The 17,673-nt window shown below is 37.8% G+C and overlaps 1 protein-coding gene across 1 annotated transcript in view; it reads right to left on the bottom strand.

Moving 5' to 3' along the window:
* Positions 1 to 9,639: 9,639 nt before the first annotated feature.
* STX7 (syntaxin 7) overlaps positions 9,640 to 17,673 on the bottom strand; it is a 46,245-nt gene continuing 38,211 nt past the window's right edge. The window contains exons 9-10 of the mRNA XM_036871153.1: positions 13,878 to 13,960; positions 9,640 to 10,983 (exon numbers count right to left, since the gene is read on the bottom strand). Of these exons, the coding sequence (XP_036727048.1) occupies positions 10,891 to 10,983; positions 13,878 to 13,960 (176 nt within the window). The 3' untranslated portion in view covers positions 9,640 to 10,890. The remainder of the gene's footprint in view (positions 10,984 to 13,877; positions 13,961 to 17,673) is intronic.

Here is a 17,673-nt window from a genome sequence, read left to right as displayed (position 1 = left end):
AGCAGCAAAGACCTAATAAAAGTGAACCATCTTCTGTGGCAGGGGTTATCAGGGTCCATATCCAGTGATATTGGAGTTTTCTTACAATTTTCTTGACCAATGCCTGAGAAAGAAACTCAGATGTGGTATTACCGGTAATGAATGAAGAAATTGCAAGAAAGCTTTCTGATCACTCAATTTCCAACAATCATGATAGAGGGAAGAATGAACTATATTTCTAGTCTTTCTAGAAAAAGTATTACAAAAAATTTTCACGTGAAGAGATAATCAAAGTGTATGCAGCCTGAAAATGCAGGAAAAAAATAGTTATAAAAGTGTTAGGCAGATTATTGTCATCATAATCATCATCACTTATTTTGTTGTGCTATTTGTTTTTTAAAAAATAGTAATTTGTTGTGATTTATTTTCTCATTCTAAATACTCACATTCACAGCTTATTTTTGTATTCATAGTTTTGTGTTCTTGTTCTTAAAGAAGGCCTATCCACCTGGCACTAGTCTGTTCAACACAAGCTGTTATCTGGTTCCCATTCAGGCTGTGACTTAGCAAGGGCTGACCCTGCAGGAACAGATGCAGAAGACAGAAATGTTTTTAATTTTGATGAAGTCTAAATTAATTAAGTCAATTGACCACAAATGTAATAATTTATATTGGGACTCTCAAGTCTCTTCCACTGATCTATATGTCCATTCTTGAGCCAATATCCCATTGTCTTGATTACTGTGCCTTTGTAGTAAGCTTTGAAATCAGGTAGAAGTCCACCAATGTTATTTTTCTTTTTCAAAATGTTTTGGCTACTCCATGACTTCTGCATTTTCATATAAATTTTAGGGTCAGCTTGTCAATTTCTACAAAAATTCCAATTGGTATTTTGACTGAGATTGCATTGAGTTTATAGATATATTTGGAGATAACTGCCATCTTGCAATATTGAGCTTTCAACCAATCAACACAAACTATATGTCCATTTATTTAGATATCTTTAATTTCTCTCAGCAATATTTTATAGTTTTCAGTGTACAAGTCTTTTATATTGTTTGTTAAATTAATTCCTAAGCATTTTACTCTTTTTGATGCTAATGTGAAATTATTTTCTTAATTTGTAGAATGTTCACTGGTAGTATATAGAAATACAATTGATTTTGTACATTGACCTTATCCTCCAACTTTGCAAAGCTCACTTAGTAGTTCTAGTAGCTTTTTTTTAAGATTCCATTTAACTTGCTACATAAACGGTCACATCATCTGAAAGTAATGACAATTTCACTGCTTCATTTCCCATCCAGATGCCTTTTAAAATAATTTTTTTCCTGATTGCAATGGCTATTAACACCAGTACAATATTAAATAGAAGTGATAAGTATAGGCATCTTTGTCTTATTCTCAATCTCAGGGGCAAAGCATTTAATCTTTTACCATTTTAGATGGTGTTAGCTTTTTTCGAAGATGTCTTTAGCAGGTTGAAGAAGTTTCTTTCTCTTCCTAGTTTGTTGAGAGTTTTACCATGAATGAGTATTGAATTTTGCCAAATGAATTTTCTGAATCTACTAAGATGATCATGTTGGTTTTTTGCTTTATTCAATTAATATGGTATGTAATATTAATTGTTTTTAGATGTAAACCAACCTTGCCTTCCAATGTTATATTTTTAATACCAAGAATGTCTTTCTCAAGGACCTGGGAGCCATCCCATTAAAACATAATCATCTAGAAAGACTGCACCTTTATCTCCTAGTCTCTGTGAAAAGGTAGGGAACTAACCTCAATAAGCACCAATTAGCAAACAGAGATGGCCTAATGGCATTGACCAACCTCCCCAATAATGCCCAACAGTACTTTCCACCACCTCACTTCAGTGCTTAAAAATTCTCTTACCTTTTGTTTCAGTGGAGGTAAGTTCAATCTCTCTCTCCTTAATTACAATAGTCTTTAATAAAGTCTCCCTTGCCTGTTTAATCTGCTCAGTGCAGTTTTCTTACATTATGATGGCTTTCATAAGGAGAAAGGAGCATGGGTTCTCCCTTTGGTGGTTTTAGCTGGGGAACTGAAGTCACTATCCACTGAAGAGAGTCTTAATAAAAGGAAACTATCTCTTTGCTGGTTAAAAGGTAGAGACCTACAGAATGGGTGATAGAAGGTTGATGTAAACTAAGAAGTACTGTGATTCAATTATAGTGTTCTCATTCTTTTTGAGAGTCTCTAGTTGCATATTATAATTTAAATGAAAACAACTACCTAGCTTTATCCCCTTAAAATATTGCTATTGATAGAAAGGCCATTTCCCCCTCTCCCTGTTAACGGCTTTCCCAACAATACCCCCATAGTTTTAAAGGAATTACAAGGGCAAAGAAGCTAAGAGTCTGAGATAACTTGGTATAATTGATGACCCAAAGGAAAACACCACATATTAGTGATTTAAATGCTATTCAACCGATAAAATTGTGCCACTGTAGTATGTGCTTGCCTGTGTGTATCCCTGTTTCTCCTCAATAATTATGCTTCAATAAAAAAGAATACTGTCTTCCAAATAGTACTGTCATTATATAAAAAACAATCACATCATTAAATTTAGATAATTTGGAATTATGGAAATAGTTGGAAACAGTCATAAGCAGAGAAATAAAAGTTAAATTAAAAGTATTGAAGGATAATGTAACTGGGGTTTTTTTGGTTTCCTCAGTGAGGGCAATATTTATTCTTGCTCTAAGATCTTGATATGACAAATGTTTTCCAGTTAATTATTCACTCAACAAAAAGCAGTCAATTTCTCTTTGCTCTGTTCCATAGAGCTTGAGGGGGTTTTTAGATGAAAAAAAAAAAAAAAAGAATACAAATGTCATATTGAAATCATTAGGTGGGAGATTTTGGTCTTTCGTTTTCTCTTAATACAATGATTTTTTTTTTAAAAGGTTAAATCATACTACTTTACAAATCATAAATAGCTTTGAGGATTAGGAAAAAGTAGACCTTTAAGCAGTCTTCTTTGTTTAGTCAAAAATGACTGGCTAACCTCACCCTAGTTCTCTGAGGCACATTACTACCAAGTCTTAGAAAAGCAAATCAGCAAAAGGCCTGACCCATGAATCTCAGTGATCCTTACATACCTAAGTGTCCCCTCCAACCATGTTTAATCTAAACCAAACATTGCACAGTACCAAAATAAGACCTACTTTGTTTTTCTAAAACCCATATTACTTTGTCAGTGTGTAATATATTTGGGATTAAAGGTTGTTCCTTATTAGAACTATTCAGGAAAAAAGTCTAGACTACCCCCAAATCAAAGGATACTGTTTGCTGTGAGTGATCAAATCCCTCTCTGAAATAATACTCTTCCCCTCCGTCTGCATTTTGAAAATTACAGAAAAATTAATAATGTAAAATGCAATCGATGCTGAATTATTACCCAACAGACTAAGTTAAGTGCTTAAGATACCAGCAAAGCAGATGAACCAGAAATTACTAAGAAATTTTAACTGTGATGAATTTATGCAGCATTTCAAAATAAGAAAATCTACAAAAAGTCATTTTAATTTCAGTATTTAGGTGTTTTATGACCTTCTGAAAAAATAAATTTTCTTTTGAATTACATATGGGGTTGTCATCACAATCTTTTTAGTATTGGGAGGTTCTAAAATTCTCAATCCAGCCCTGGACACAAAAACTCTAAACACAGAGGGTTAAGGCATCAAAGATGAAAGCTAGTACACTCACAACTATTTATATTGCAAAAGCTTTGCTCTTCTGCAAGAACATGCAGTTTCCCAAACACTAACCTCTCTTTACAAGGTTATGCTTATTAGCTAGGATTTGAAGCTCAATAGCAACACTGTTCATCCATGGTTCAATTCAGATTGTAATTTCTTTTTAAACTACCTGACCCTTATAATCATATGGTGAGTAGGTCTGATCATTCATCTTCCTGAGGCCAAGTACTTGGTCTGAACACAGAGTCACTTGTGTTTCTGAAGCCTCTCAGCATCATGATGATTGGGGTAGAAACTGCTGATTGAGAAAAGTTTGAAAGAAACCTTTCATACAATGTTTTCATTGTCTTGTTCTTTTTCTGGAACTAAAATTCCTGATTGGAAAAGCAAAAGTCTTCCTAGATACAAGGATGAAGTTTTAAGAGATGTGTCTAATTATTGTGGAAGCTATAAACAATTTCATTGCCCCCAATGTCAGAATTTGCTAAATAAGATTTTGCTTTTCCTAGGGCCCAGTATTTATTAAGCACTCAGCAAATTCTTATTGAATAAATGAATGACTCTACCCAACTTCACATCCTTGTCTTGAAGCTGTATCATCCCTCATAGTATTAAAATATTGCACTAGTGTCCAGCTTCATATCCAGTGCACCACAACCCACATGCTGTCCAGATTGGATTATAGTTTGGAGGAGAGCAATCTTTGAGCTGATTGTTTAGACTGGGTTTCTGCCCATCCCTGAACCAATCACTAAGGCAAAAGGAATGGGATGGGCTGATTTATCTAAAGTAGTGCCCACCATCTCTGGAGTTAGGTTGGAGTCAATTCCACCCAAAGCATGTGGCTGTTACCCAAGAGAGGAGAAAAAATATTCCAAAGGAAAGTCTGAGACCATTAAGAATTGGCAAGAGTTGCATGGCTTCTGGGTAGGCAACTAACACGTACTGACAATGTAATTTCTATTTTCAATATGACTCAATGAAAAACTGATGAATATATGTTAGAAATCATTCCTTCTCTCTTAAGATTAAAAAAAAAGCTCCTTTAAATTGGTTTGGAAGAAAAAAAATTAGTTACATTTGACGCCATGCTCTTGTTTTTAGGAAGGGACCCTAAGACAGGACACCATCTATTGTATAGTGGAGTTTTAGACTTTAACTAGACATTGATTAGGTGACTGGCCTTGAGGGTTTCTTAAACAGTTAACAGTGCTATTTCCAAAGAGGTTTTAAATAAAAAAGTTGTTTCTAAGAAAATTTTCCCTAATTAGAGGTTATAAAAACATTCTTTAACATTTTCCTTCTTAGCACGTCATTCCTTCTTGCATCTCAGACCTTCCTTCTAGTCATTTTTCTTAAATTCATCCTTATTCTTTAAATGAAAGTTTATTGGTCACAAATTCTCCTTTAAAAAAAAAAACCACCTAAATATGTCTTTATTTTGCCCTTGTTCTTGAAAGATAATTTCACTGGGCACTCATTCTAGATTGACAGTTATTGTCACTTAGCACCTTGAAGATGTTCTTCTACTGTCTTTTGGCTTCAATTTTTGGCACTGAAAATTCGACTGTCAATTTGTCATTCCTTTGCATGTGGATATTTAGTTATTCTGGCTGCTTTTAAGATCTCTTTGTCTTTGCTGTTCTTCAGTTTCCTTTTACTTATCTTGCTTGATATACATTTTATTTCTTGTATATGTGGATTCATGTTTCTGATTAGTTCTGGAAATTTCTCAGCAATCATCTATCTCTTCCACTTTTTTCTATTCTCCATCTTTGGGACTCTGATTAGACACATATTAGATCTTCTCATTCAATCCTTCAGGTCTCATCACCTGTCATTCATATTTTCTATCTCCTTATCTGTCCTTACTACAGTATGTCTTATTTTCTCAGTTAACTAAACTACTCATGAAAGCTTTTCATGATTAGGTCTTCAGCTATGCAAGTTACTAAAAGCTTGTATCTTACTCCTGGGCTAAATCTCTAGTTTCTAGAGATGTAAACTTGGTTTCTTTGATCCTGGTCTGACTTTAGCATTTCAGATGTACCATTTAACAGTTGATATGAAACTTCCAGAAGGCACTCACTAGAAACTGAAACTAGTATCAGTAAATCTTTGTTGAGGGTAAATAACTGCATTTCTAAGTTTCCACCAATGCTAAGAGATTTTGGAGTTAGTAACTACTGTCTAACGGTACTTAACAGTAAACACTTAAAAATTTGTACTTTGGGTTTGCCAAAGTGGGAATTAATGCCCTTTCAAGTTTATTTAAAGACTCAGTTCAGTTCTAGCAGACTCCCTCTAAAACAAGTAAGGGTGTTATGCATGTAACAACTGCACAGGAAATCTGGTTTTGCCTTCCACCACTTACATTTTAAGCAGGAATGCCATCACTACACAAAACCTACAAGAATCCCACTCTGAGTAATTAAATGACCAACCTCTTAAAAACCTGCCAGAAGCAACAGGGTCTATAAAAATCTATTTAGTGTGTCAGTTATTTAGTTCTACTTCTGCTTTTAAAATTAGAATTATTTGGAGAAAAATAAGGTTTCCTAATATTTATGATTTTCATGTTAACCGAAGGATTGCGAAAACAAAGGATTAAAATTGACAAATTGAAACAGTATTTAAATTATGAGAAAATGGGTTAATGTGAGCCATTGAGGGTGTTCTTTATTCCCTTTTGATACCAAAGAAAAAAATAATAAAAATTGCCAAGGGATAGGGCAGGGTTAAATTAAAAATGTTTTAAGGGACATTTTACTAGGAGCATGCATAATGCATTGGCTTTGAGTGCATTCTGAAGAAACATGGATTCCAAAATTCCCTTAGCTCTTTCCTCTCTTTCCAGTGCTCCTCCCTCTATTGGGAGTAATAATTTTGCAAAAGTCCTATAAATGTCAGTCCTGACTATCAGGACGCCCTAGCTCTGAATCCAGATGCTGCCACCAAAAGATGGAAGGTTCTTTCCTGGAGACAATACATACAGATCAACTTTCAAATTAGTAGCTACTTTTTAGAAAACTATCACTTTTCTAGTAGTCTGTTAACTGAGGAGAATGAAATTCAGTTACTTGGTAATGAGGTAACAGGATAAACAGGAAGCCAGTCCTTAAGAATGAGCAGTCCCCAGGTGTAGGTGGTCCAAAGAATGATGAATCCATATTCATTCATTGTTTTTCCCTTACCTCCTTCCTCTCCCACCCACCATTTTCTTCCTAACATCAAGTGTTTTTTACGTGCTTAATACCAAAATGTAAGCTCCTTGAGGGAAGGGACCACATTCTTTTGGTTCACTCTAATACCCTCTGTGCCTGGGCACGTGGCAGCCGGGCACAAAATAAATGCCAAATTAAGTACACAAATATTTATTGGGCAACAAAGGAGGGAGAGAGGGAGGAAACAGCTAGCTGCTGGGGTCCCAGAGTATATATAATACAGAGACTTTGTTCTGGTTGGGAAAATTGACTTATTTACCATTTAAAATCAGTGTTATTTTTTTCCCCCACCAAAGAACCCCTAATGGAAGAGAATTCTGTGAGGCTTTCTGCTTCACATTGTTTGTGCTCTTTCCATCTATCAGCGTTTCCCCATCATGATGGGCTGTCTGCTGTCACCTCCGCATCATTGTCCCATCCTTCCGTAGTGTTCTTTGCACTGGAGGGAAGCCAGAAACTACATTTTCCAGAACCTCCTTTGCTTTCTGGTTCTAAGTCAGCGTGGCCCAATGAGAAGCATTTCCAGAGGATTGAGGAGGCAGAGAACGGAGAGGCCACCCTCCCTTGGAGGCCATCCAGGCAGAAGTGTGCACAGGCCCGTGGGCACAGGAGTCGCAGCAGCTTCAAGATCTCTCACAGGTCACCTGCTTTGGTGCTGTCAACAGCCTAGATAGCTGGTGACAGTTCCTTGAGACTCACTGCGTTGGTGCTGCAGGCTGAGGTGACAGGAGCTTCCTGGATGCTTCCAGATTCTCACGGGCTCCTGGGCCAGCTCCCGAGATCCGCCCAGGGCGGTACTGCAGATGCACCTTCCCTCACCTGCCCTTCTGATGCTTGGTGGAAGCTTCTGACTCCCCACATCGAAACCCTTTATGCTTACATCATCAGGTGGTTGTTTTCCTGACTGAACCCAGATAGAAAGGTTAAAATACTTGAATTTAGCATGAAGAGAAAAACAGGTTTCCTACATGTCTTAACTTAGTGAAAGAGATAATGCTTCACTGAGTCTACTGACTTTGTTAAACCCAGCTGAAGTGAAGAAAGATGAACCTGCAGGTTTACATCAGGCAATTTCTTTATTTCCTGTGTGACAGTATTTTGAGGACACAGATTCCTAAAAAAGTGGGGGAAATGCTTTTATCTTCACTGATTGATGAACTATGTCTGGACAGTTGTTAAGCAGAAATGTGATGCATTCTGTCAAGGAAGTGGTCCATTGTAACACTTTCAGGCTCCTGTGCGTGCCAATCTCGCTAACCGTGTCTTCTTGCTGAGAAATACAAGGTCAAGTTGCTCAAATCTTATGGTGTACTGAAGAGGTCTGGGAGCCAGAGGTCAGTTTTTTGTTTTCCTAAGTGAATTATGAAAATACGCAAACAATTTTTTTTTCCAGGAAAGAAGGATGCCTAATGATGTTCTTTCCCACTAATGAGAAATTTTCATCATATTTAAATGAACTAAAAATGTCATTTAACTCATAACTTACCCAAACAACTCTCATCTCCTTCTGAAATTTAATTTTTTATTGTAGTAACTGATCATGTGTAAAAAATAGTCAGTTTTGCTTTTCAAAAAATAAATGCTGAATAAGTTACCCGTGTGAATTGCTCTTCACTATAAAGGCGCACAATGACCTTTTTTTCCTTTATATAGCTTTTATCTTTTATTGTGACATTCCTTTTACTACACGAAGAAACAAATGAAAATCACACCAACTAGAGAAACTACTCTGCATTTTCCTTGCTTAAACCACAGATTAATTTTTGTGGAACAAACTTTCAAAAGTCATTTCTTTTTTCATTATAAATTTGTCTAGATCGGTATTCAAAACACGATTTTTTGTGTGCAAGATTTTACTATTTTTTAACAAAAGCAGTGAAGACCCTGAAGAAGGATCCAGTGGCAACCTCTTCCAGGTGCAGTGTTCTCAGTGAGCGACACAGATACAGCTGCTGGGCACCCAGTGTACTCAGTGGGCCTGACTCCAGAGGCTGCCTCCATGGTTTGCTGTCTCAGATCAAGCTCCATCTGTGTCCATATCTGTATTTTTTTAGGGTTGATCCCATGCCTAGTAAAACAAGCTGCATTATGTTGAAACGGCACCAGTTATTTTTCTACCACTAAGCATTGTGCAAAACCAAAACATTTTCATAATATTTAATGACCAGTACAACAGCCAAACCCTTCATGCCACACTGTCATTCAGTTTAAGCAAAGAGGCTGGTTAATCTCCATCTGCGTCATTCAAGTATGTCTTCAGAACACACTAAAATGAACAATATGTGTCCCTTCATAAGGAAAGTTCTTCAGTTTGAGACTCAGTTCAACTCAAACAGATCCAGATATGTTGACAGTCATGAAAGTAAGCATCACCCTTTCAAAGAGATTCTAAAACTCACCTAAAGAAAAACTTTGTTAAGAACTTAAAAAATTTGGCTACTGTATTGTTTTTCATTTTATTTTTTCTATTCAAGACTACTCTTTTGTGGAAAAAATTGAGTTCTGATGACAAGCAAAGCAGCTTCTACCTATTAGCGGCAAAACCTTTTAAGATTGCCAAAATAAAAACTTTGAGTACGCCGGTACTCCAGCAAGATGCAGAATGGTGGCCATGTGGTTACATCTCCTCTGTTGAGATTGCGGTGGCAAAAGTGTGAGGTAAGTATCAAGTCCCACGGAAGCAGAGTTCTCCTGAAATAAAACTATCCAGACACTTTTTAAAATCATCTTTATTTTGGTTGCAAAGATACAATTTACTTAGTTACTTAATATTTTATTTGTTCCCATTTGAAGTCTCATAGCTTGCCATGTAAAACATTGCCTTCACTATCAAACTGCTATATAAGAACATTATAAAATACAAACTATAAACTAAGATAATCTTCTTTACAGTATTCAGATTAGTGCATTAAAACAACATTGATTTAAAAAGGCAAGTGAGTTAAGTGGCGAACATCCAATTCCCTTTCTAATGAAGGATGGTACAAAATGGTATGAAGGGAAACAGAATTTTAAGTGTTAGGTGCTCAAAAATGGTAACTGTGGGAAAGTTACTTCCCAAAAGTAATCTTTATTATTCTGTAGGACATAAGAGAAGGTAATTAATTTTCCATCATAACAGCTGTGGAAATACACAGCCGAATACAAGTTGGGATCTTTAGTATTCTAACACAATAGGTATTGATCTGTCATACTCTTCCTCCAAACCACATTAAACATTTATAGTGACCACACAATCCCCTGCAAACGAACGTCAGACTTAAACAGAATCTATATAAAAACAATAAAAACAATCTATCCTTAGTATTTTACTAGCCAATCTACAGCAAATGTTTACTATATACACATCAGGAGTAAGAGATATACTAGGAAGTTATTCACTGATTTCATTCAGAATAAACAAGGGTCTTAAGAGAAAAATAACAGTAAAAGTTAAATAGACAATTTGTGTTGCTGTGAACTAGATAAAAACAAAACTCCAAACACAAACATATATGTTAATTTTTAAAGTTATTGACAATACTTCCTCTGCTGGCCCAAATCAAAATTAAATTTAAGAATTGTAATTGAAGTAACACAAACATGGGTGCATGTTACACTGTGACAGAGAGGTGCACACAGAACACACACACACCTCTGAATTTACTAATTCCAAAAACTAAGTCAACAGGATAAATAAATTATAAATGAAAGGCATATACAATGTGGGCAAAAACCTAACAGTTACTAGGTCGAAAAGCATGAAGCTATGCCAGCAGTGATATTTAGAAAAACTTCCAGTATTAGAAAATATCAGATTTAATCCAAAGAAAACTTCCCCCCAAATAAAAATAACAAAGTATGGGAACCATCCTTTAAGCAACAGTTTTAAAATAATAACAATAAAAAAAACCTACCATGATTTAAGGAATCTTCCTACATAATTTACATAATGTAGTGCAATAGTGTGCTCCTTTACAATCTTAGCCTTTCACTCCCCATATGATGAGACCGATAATTACAACTCCGATAACAAGGATAAAAATGATGATGCACAGGGTTTTCCTGGATTTGCGCTGCAGATGCGAAAAAACAAAAAGCACATTTACAGATGTAGTGGAGCACCTCTATAGCAAGTGAAGATCATTTGGTTCATTTCTAGAGTAAAACCAATAGTAATTTATTGCCCTCATTTGGGCTATATTTTTTTGCTTTTCAATACATATAGCACTATGCTTTCAAGAAATATTCTTCTTGAATTAATGGCATAATTCAGGGGGTAATTATTCAACTTCTGTTGGTATTTTTTCTAGATGTGTGGTTGGGCTTAATTTAAAAAAGATACAGACAAATAAAAATTAATAACTTGAGCAACAGAGTTTACCTATGTGTGAAAACAAAAAACATCTTAAAACCATCCATTTTTAAACTTTTATCAAAAAATTGCTCTTCAAAATGAGTTCTCTGACAATATCAGCAAATGCAAATGTTTGGCAATGTTTCTTAAAGTAGACTTATTAATTTCCCAAATCATTCCCATCCTTGAATATGAACGGAAACTGCATTCAAAATCTCTCAACATTCAAATAAAATATAAAACACAAAGAGCTAGAAAAAATTCTAATACTGTCATTTAAAATATAAAGGGGTTTCCCTGGTGGCGCAGTGGTTAAGAATCCGCCTGCCAATGCAGGGGACACGGGTTCGAGCCCTGGTCCAGGAGGATCCCACATGCCACGGAGCAACTAGGCCCATGTGCCACAGCTACTGAGCCTGTGCTCTAGAGCCCATGAGCCACAACTACTGAGCCCATGTGCCACAACTACTGAAGCCCGTGCACCTAGGGCCTGTGCTCTGCAACAAGAGAAGCCACCGCAGTGAGAGGCCCATGCACCGCAACGAAGAGTAGCCCCTGCTCGCCGCAACTAGAGAAAGCCCACACGCAGCAACGAAGACCCAACGCAGCCAAAAATAAAAAATAAATAAAATAAAATAAATAAATTTATTTAAAAAAATAAATAAATAAAATATAAAGGTTAAGAGTTTTGCTCCATTATTCATTCCTGGCCCAGCTGTAGCTTTCTATATTTCTCCAATGGCTTGTATATCTCACAGCTACATGCAGGAATCCTTTTTCTTACAAAGTAGAAAAATTTGTAAATTTACTTTGTGTCAACTAGAAGTAGCATAAAATTTACAAAAAGAATATGTTCCTGACTCTGAAATTATCCTGAAAACTACTTATACTTTTCAGTATTCCAAATGGCCATCTAATTTTTCAACAGAATATACTCTTCATATATTAAACACAGTTCAAGTTTCAAACTAATCATGCCTACGTATTTTCCCCAGATTCCACCTGGTTACCGCAGACCCATATGTAACATGCCTTCATCAACAATGACAGCTGTTCCACTAGAGTATCTTTTTTCCTGGGGCAACCTCTCCAGCGTGCGGTGGTGAGTCCTGGGGTGCCGTGGTGATGAAAGCATTTCCCACCTTCCTTTATGTTCATGGTTCATCCAAACTATTTAGAAGCACTGCACCGTATTTTGCAGAGGCATGAGTTTAATATCAGGGCTGCCAAGTGGGACTACTGGGAAGCTGCTCTCCTTCCAGCCCTTGTGTTGCATGGCTCTTTCCTCATCCCTCCAGGGCCTGTGGGATTAAGGATGGGGGCAGCTCTTGCTCTGGAGGTACAACTTGGGAAGATGTGTTCCTTTTCCCCAGGGTGGCTATAGGCCTTCCCTTCCACAAGGAAGAGTAAAAGTAAAACTTGGGGATATATCTATATCCCCCCTGAAGTCCAAAAGGAAAATGAAATTACATGGAATCCCAGTCACTGATGAATCCTGCTAAACACTCTGAGCAGCTTTAACTGTTGGTATTTACAGATTACTGTGTGTGTGTGTGTGTGTGTGTGTGTGTGTGTGTGTGTGTGTTCAAGTATTCATGAATGACACCTACATTCTAGGACATGGTGACATTAGCTATCCTGAGCTGCATATCTGAATCTCATGCACAAAGAAAGTAAACATGAGTTACTCTGTCGGTGAGCACAATTGCTCGCATTAACTCAGCATCCTCTATATGCACTGATTTGTCCAGTGAAAAAAATGGCATTGAAACTAAAGGGAACTTCTAAGATCAGTGAGAAAAGTGAAAAGCAATTAAAAAATACCTAGGATGGTGATAATATCTTAGAAATTTTATAAGAAGGTAATAAGTTTCTGAGAAAATAATTATGCACAACTACATCAACAAAAAAAAATGAAGTTTTAAAAGGGAAATCAAATGCTAGAGTGGTATTTAGGGGTTCCCAAAAAGCCTGGGCTTATCTTTGTTAAATGTCAAAGATTTACATATTAAGTGATATATTAATAGTTCATGGTGCTAATATTTGTAGTCCTTTATATATATTTATATTTGACTCATACCTATGGATTCCCAATACTAACCTGATTCACTTAAGAAATCAGTTCATTCCTGGTGAAGTCTGCTGAATGCTGACAGAATACCCACTGGTCAAGGACACTCTAAGCTAATATAATTTCCACAGGACCTGAAGAGATCTTTCTGGGACAAGGATCTCTGCCTCTTTAGTCCATAGTATCATTGACAAAAAAGAAAGGTAGAAGGGAACAGCAAGAAACAGAGGGAAATCGCTATCAAAGAGGTTTCTGGGTTGAAATGTCAAAATGACATCGGAGACCAAAAGTTGTAAGAAAAGACTGGAGTTGTGTACTGCTCCCCTCAAGACTCTAAACTTCCCATCCCTGTGGGCACAACACCGGTTCAACCCTGAGAACAGACAGGCTACACGCAGTTTGAACTGATTGGCATATTTCTAGCCTGTCTTCCATGGCATTTTGAATTTTAACATCTCCAGCCACTGTAAACCTGATTTTACACACACACACAAACGTTTAAAAGTCTGAGTTATAAGACAATTTAGCACAGTTAATATTACCTGATAGTCTGCCGCCCTTGACAGCTGCTGGTTTGCTTGCTGGACGTGCACCTCAGCATTTTCCACATTGGCTTCTATGCTATCTTTAAAACAAAACATACACACAAAACAGGTGCTGATGCTCTAGTAACAGAGCTGTACCAATCACCAGATTTTATTCAAGGTAAGATTAAACATGTTCACTATTCAAAGGTTAATATTAATAGTATATGGGTAAGGCTGAGTTTTTTTTTTTTTCAGTGATACTACTTCCCAGGTGATCCAAACAATACAGAAGAATCTGAAGGAAAGAAACTTTATTATTTTCATTATAGTGCACTCCAGTTCTACCTGGTAACCCCCAAAAGTACCGTCACCAGTACCTGCATTCTGTGATGGCCAACTCAGCAGCAAGCAAGCATCTGAACTTTGGTTTAGGGTAAATACAGAGAACTGAAAACCGTCATCTGCTGGGCGGCCCTCATCAACCTCCTTCTGTGCTGAAACCTAGGCTCCCTGAGGGTCCCCACAGCCTTGTCAAGCGGTGACATTTTCCTTCCCCCCTCCTCTGACGTGGGGGTGGAACAGGTGTCCGTCTGTAGGATGGGGGACCACTGTTTCCTCCTCCTCCTTGCCAACTTTCAGTTTTAGAGCTCATGCTGTCCAACTCATTCAGCCCTCCTTGCTGCAGACATCCACAGGTGTCTTCTCTCCTCATTCCTTGAATATTTTAGCCCCCGAGTCACTGATGTTCTTTTCAATGCTTCTACTACCCTACCATATCGGTGATTTCAATATCCAGTTGCTGACCCTCTAATAGCCAGGCCTCTCAATTCTCTGAACACATGTTTTTCAAAGACTTTGCCTGTGGCGCTTTCTGAGCCACCCACATCCATGGTCACACCCCAAACCTGTCATTACCAATAACTGCAGCTTCTCTATAATCTCCGTTCCAGGTCTCACTCTCTGATTACCATCTGCTACCTTTAGAGTTCTTGCCTTCTAAGACCCCAGCCTTAGTGATCCCACCACTTTCTCTCTGCCCCTCACGTACTTCATGTCCTCACCTTCCTCTTCCCTAGCCTAGACTCCAGACACAGTCATCTGTCACGGGTTTCCTGCATTTATCCTCAGCCTTCTTCCCTCCTACTGTGGTCACAGTTAGGTGACAAAACCCCAACCTGTCCCATGCAGCTGAACATGGGTGCAAAAAAGAATCACCGTGATGACATTTCACTTTAAATTCTTGACTGCACAGCACGCCTGCCTCATCTCCCCAATTCCTGGAACGCTAAGTCATACCTCCTCCTCTCTCCCCTAACTTCTCATGCCTCGTCATGCATTGTCATTCTCCACCAGTGACCTTATTTCTAGATCGCTGAGACAACAGGAACAATCAGAAGACATTTCCACAGTCTCCTTTGATCCTACCCACTACCACATGCAACAGTCTCTGTGCTCGGACTTCTCTCCCATGGTTAGGGAGGACCTGTCCACGCTCAGCGAGAGCCAACCTCCCCATGCGTGTACTTTATCCCATTCTTTGTTGCCTAGCTCAAAGACCTCAGGCCAGCAATTTCCTCCCTCTCACTAACAATACTTCTTTCCCATCAATCCTATTGCTGCCATCTTAAAAACACACAAACAAACCCCCAAATCTCTCATTTATGCCACATCCACTGGCAGCTATGACCTCACTTGACTCCTAGAGTTATCTCCACTTGCTATCTCCAGTCACTCTCCTCCCAGCGTCTTTTGAGCCTACTTTATCATACTTTCACCTGCACTATTTCACCAGCACAGCTCTCATCTGAGGTCCCCTATGCCCTACACATTGTTAAATTCAGCAATCAATTCTAAAGCCTCAGTTTACCTAACCGAATAGCAGCATTTGAGAGAGCTGACCTGCCTTCGCTCTTGAAATGCTTTCTCCCCTCCATTCTAAAACTATACATTCATGTGGTTTTCTTCTGTATCACTAGCTATTCTTTCTTGGTCATTTTTGTTCGTTCCTCCTCGGCTCTCTAGGCTCTAAATCAGGGATCAACAAACTTTTTCTTTGTCTCAGATAATAAATACTTTAAGCTTTGCAGTTCATTCATATGGTTTCTGTCATAAATACTCAACTATGCCTCTGTTGTACAAAACCTGTTGTAGATAACGCATAAACGAATGGATGTAGTTTGCCGACCGTGCTCTAAATATTTACAAGTCCTCAGACACCCCTCTTCTCTATCTATACTTATCTCCTAGGTGATCTCACCTAATCTCATGGCTTTAAATACCATCTATGTACAGATAACGCCCAGATTTATACCCCCAGGCCAGACGTCTCCCCTTTACCCCATCTTCTCTTTACCAATGCCTATCAAACCTTTACCTGGGTGACAACTGGCCCCTGAATCTTAATATATCCAAAAATCATTGATTTATATCCATCCAAACATATGGATGTTTTTGGAAATAACATATGGAAATACAGATTTCCGCATCTCAGAAAATGGCACCACCATGATTTTTGTGAGCCAGGCCAAAACCTTACAGTCATCCTAGAATTTACTCTCTCACATCCATATCCAGATAGTCAGTAGATCTTTTTGGTTCCACATTTAAAAAATATCCAGAATCCCACTGCTTCTCACCACTTCACTGCTTCTCATCACTTCACTGCTTCCATACTGATCCAAGACAACATAGCTGCTCATGTGGATTCCTGCAATAGGCTTCTAAGTGTTTTCTTTGTTTTTGGTCTTGTCCCTTTGCAGTCTGTTCGCCTAAGTCAAATGATAACGCTCCTCTGCTCAAATCCTCCTGTGGCTTCCCCTCCATTAATACAAAAACAGTCCTCACAGTGGCTCAGGGGCCTATGTGATCTGCTCTCCTGTGACATCGTCTCCATCCTCCTCTTGCTCACTCCATTGGCCCAAGATGTCAGGCGTGCTTCTGCCTGAAGGCCTTTGCACCTGCTGTTCCCTCTGCCTGGAACACGTTCTCTTGCCTGCTCCCTTACTTCCGTGAAGTCTTCACTAAAATGTCACCTATCAGTGAGGCCTTACCTGACTTCCCCAGAAAAGCAGCACATTCCCCACCTCCTGCAGTCCTACCCCCGACCTGGCCTTATTTTCCCCGTAACACTTATCACCATCTACGTACTTTTCTTTCTGTTTTAATTGTCTCTCTCCTCCAATTAGATTATAAGATCTTTTTATCTGTTGTTTAATTTCAGCTGAATCCTCAAGGCCTAGATTTATGCCTGGATATAGTAGGCATTCAATAAATATTTATTGGATGAATGAATGGCTTTTGAAATTTTACCCTGTGATCTACTGGGGCTACAGAGGAGGGTAAGAATGGACAAATAATAATTATATTAAACTATAGGTCCAAGCATTTCAACTGAACCAAATTCAGAAAATGTATTAGATATGGCTTTAGCATACCCACAGATATCTTCATATATCAAAACGATAAAGATGATCAGAATCCTGATCAATGCTGACAACTACACCTTAAATGAATTACAATTACATTTAAAACTTAAAGGAAGTCTTAGTCACTGATTTTTTTTTTAAAGAATTTTTAAAAAAGAATTCTCTGTATCTAAGTAATACAACTAAATTAACGTATTAAAAAAGCTATAAGAATTAATGTTCAGGCAAATGGCTACTTATTCCCTCTACTTTAAAAGACAAGATAGTGTGCACAATTATGAACAGATGTTTTCCCAAAAAGTCCTTGGTGTGGTAAGAATTAAATTGGGATAAGACAGAAACCAGAGGTCCTGGAAATAAGCTAGAATGATGTTAAATGTTACCTT

This window comes from Balaenoptera musculus, chromosome 12 (genome assembly GCF_009873245.2).
Source record: "Balaenoptera musculus isolate JJ_BM4_2016_0621 chromosome 12, mBalMus1.pri.v3, whole genome shotgun sequence".
NCBI lineage: Eukaryota > Metazoa > Chordata > Mammalia > Artiodactyla > Balaenopteridae > Balaenoptera > Balaenoptera musculus.
This window is presented reverse-complemented; position numbering and strand designations above follow the sequence as displayed.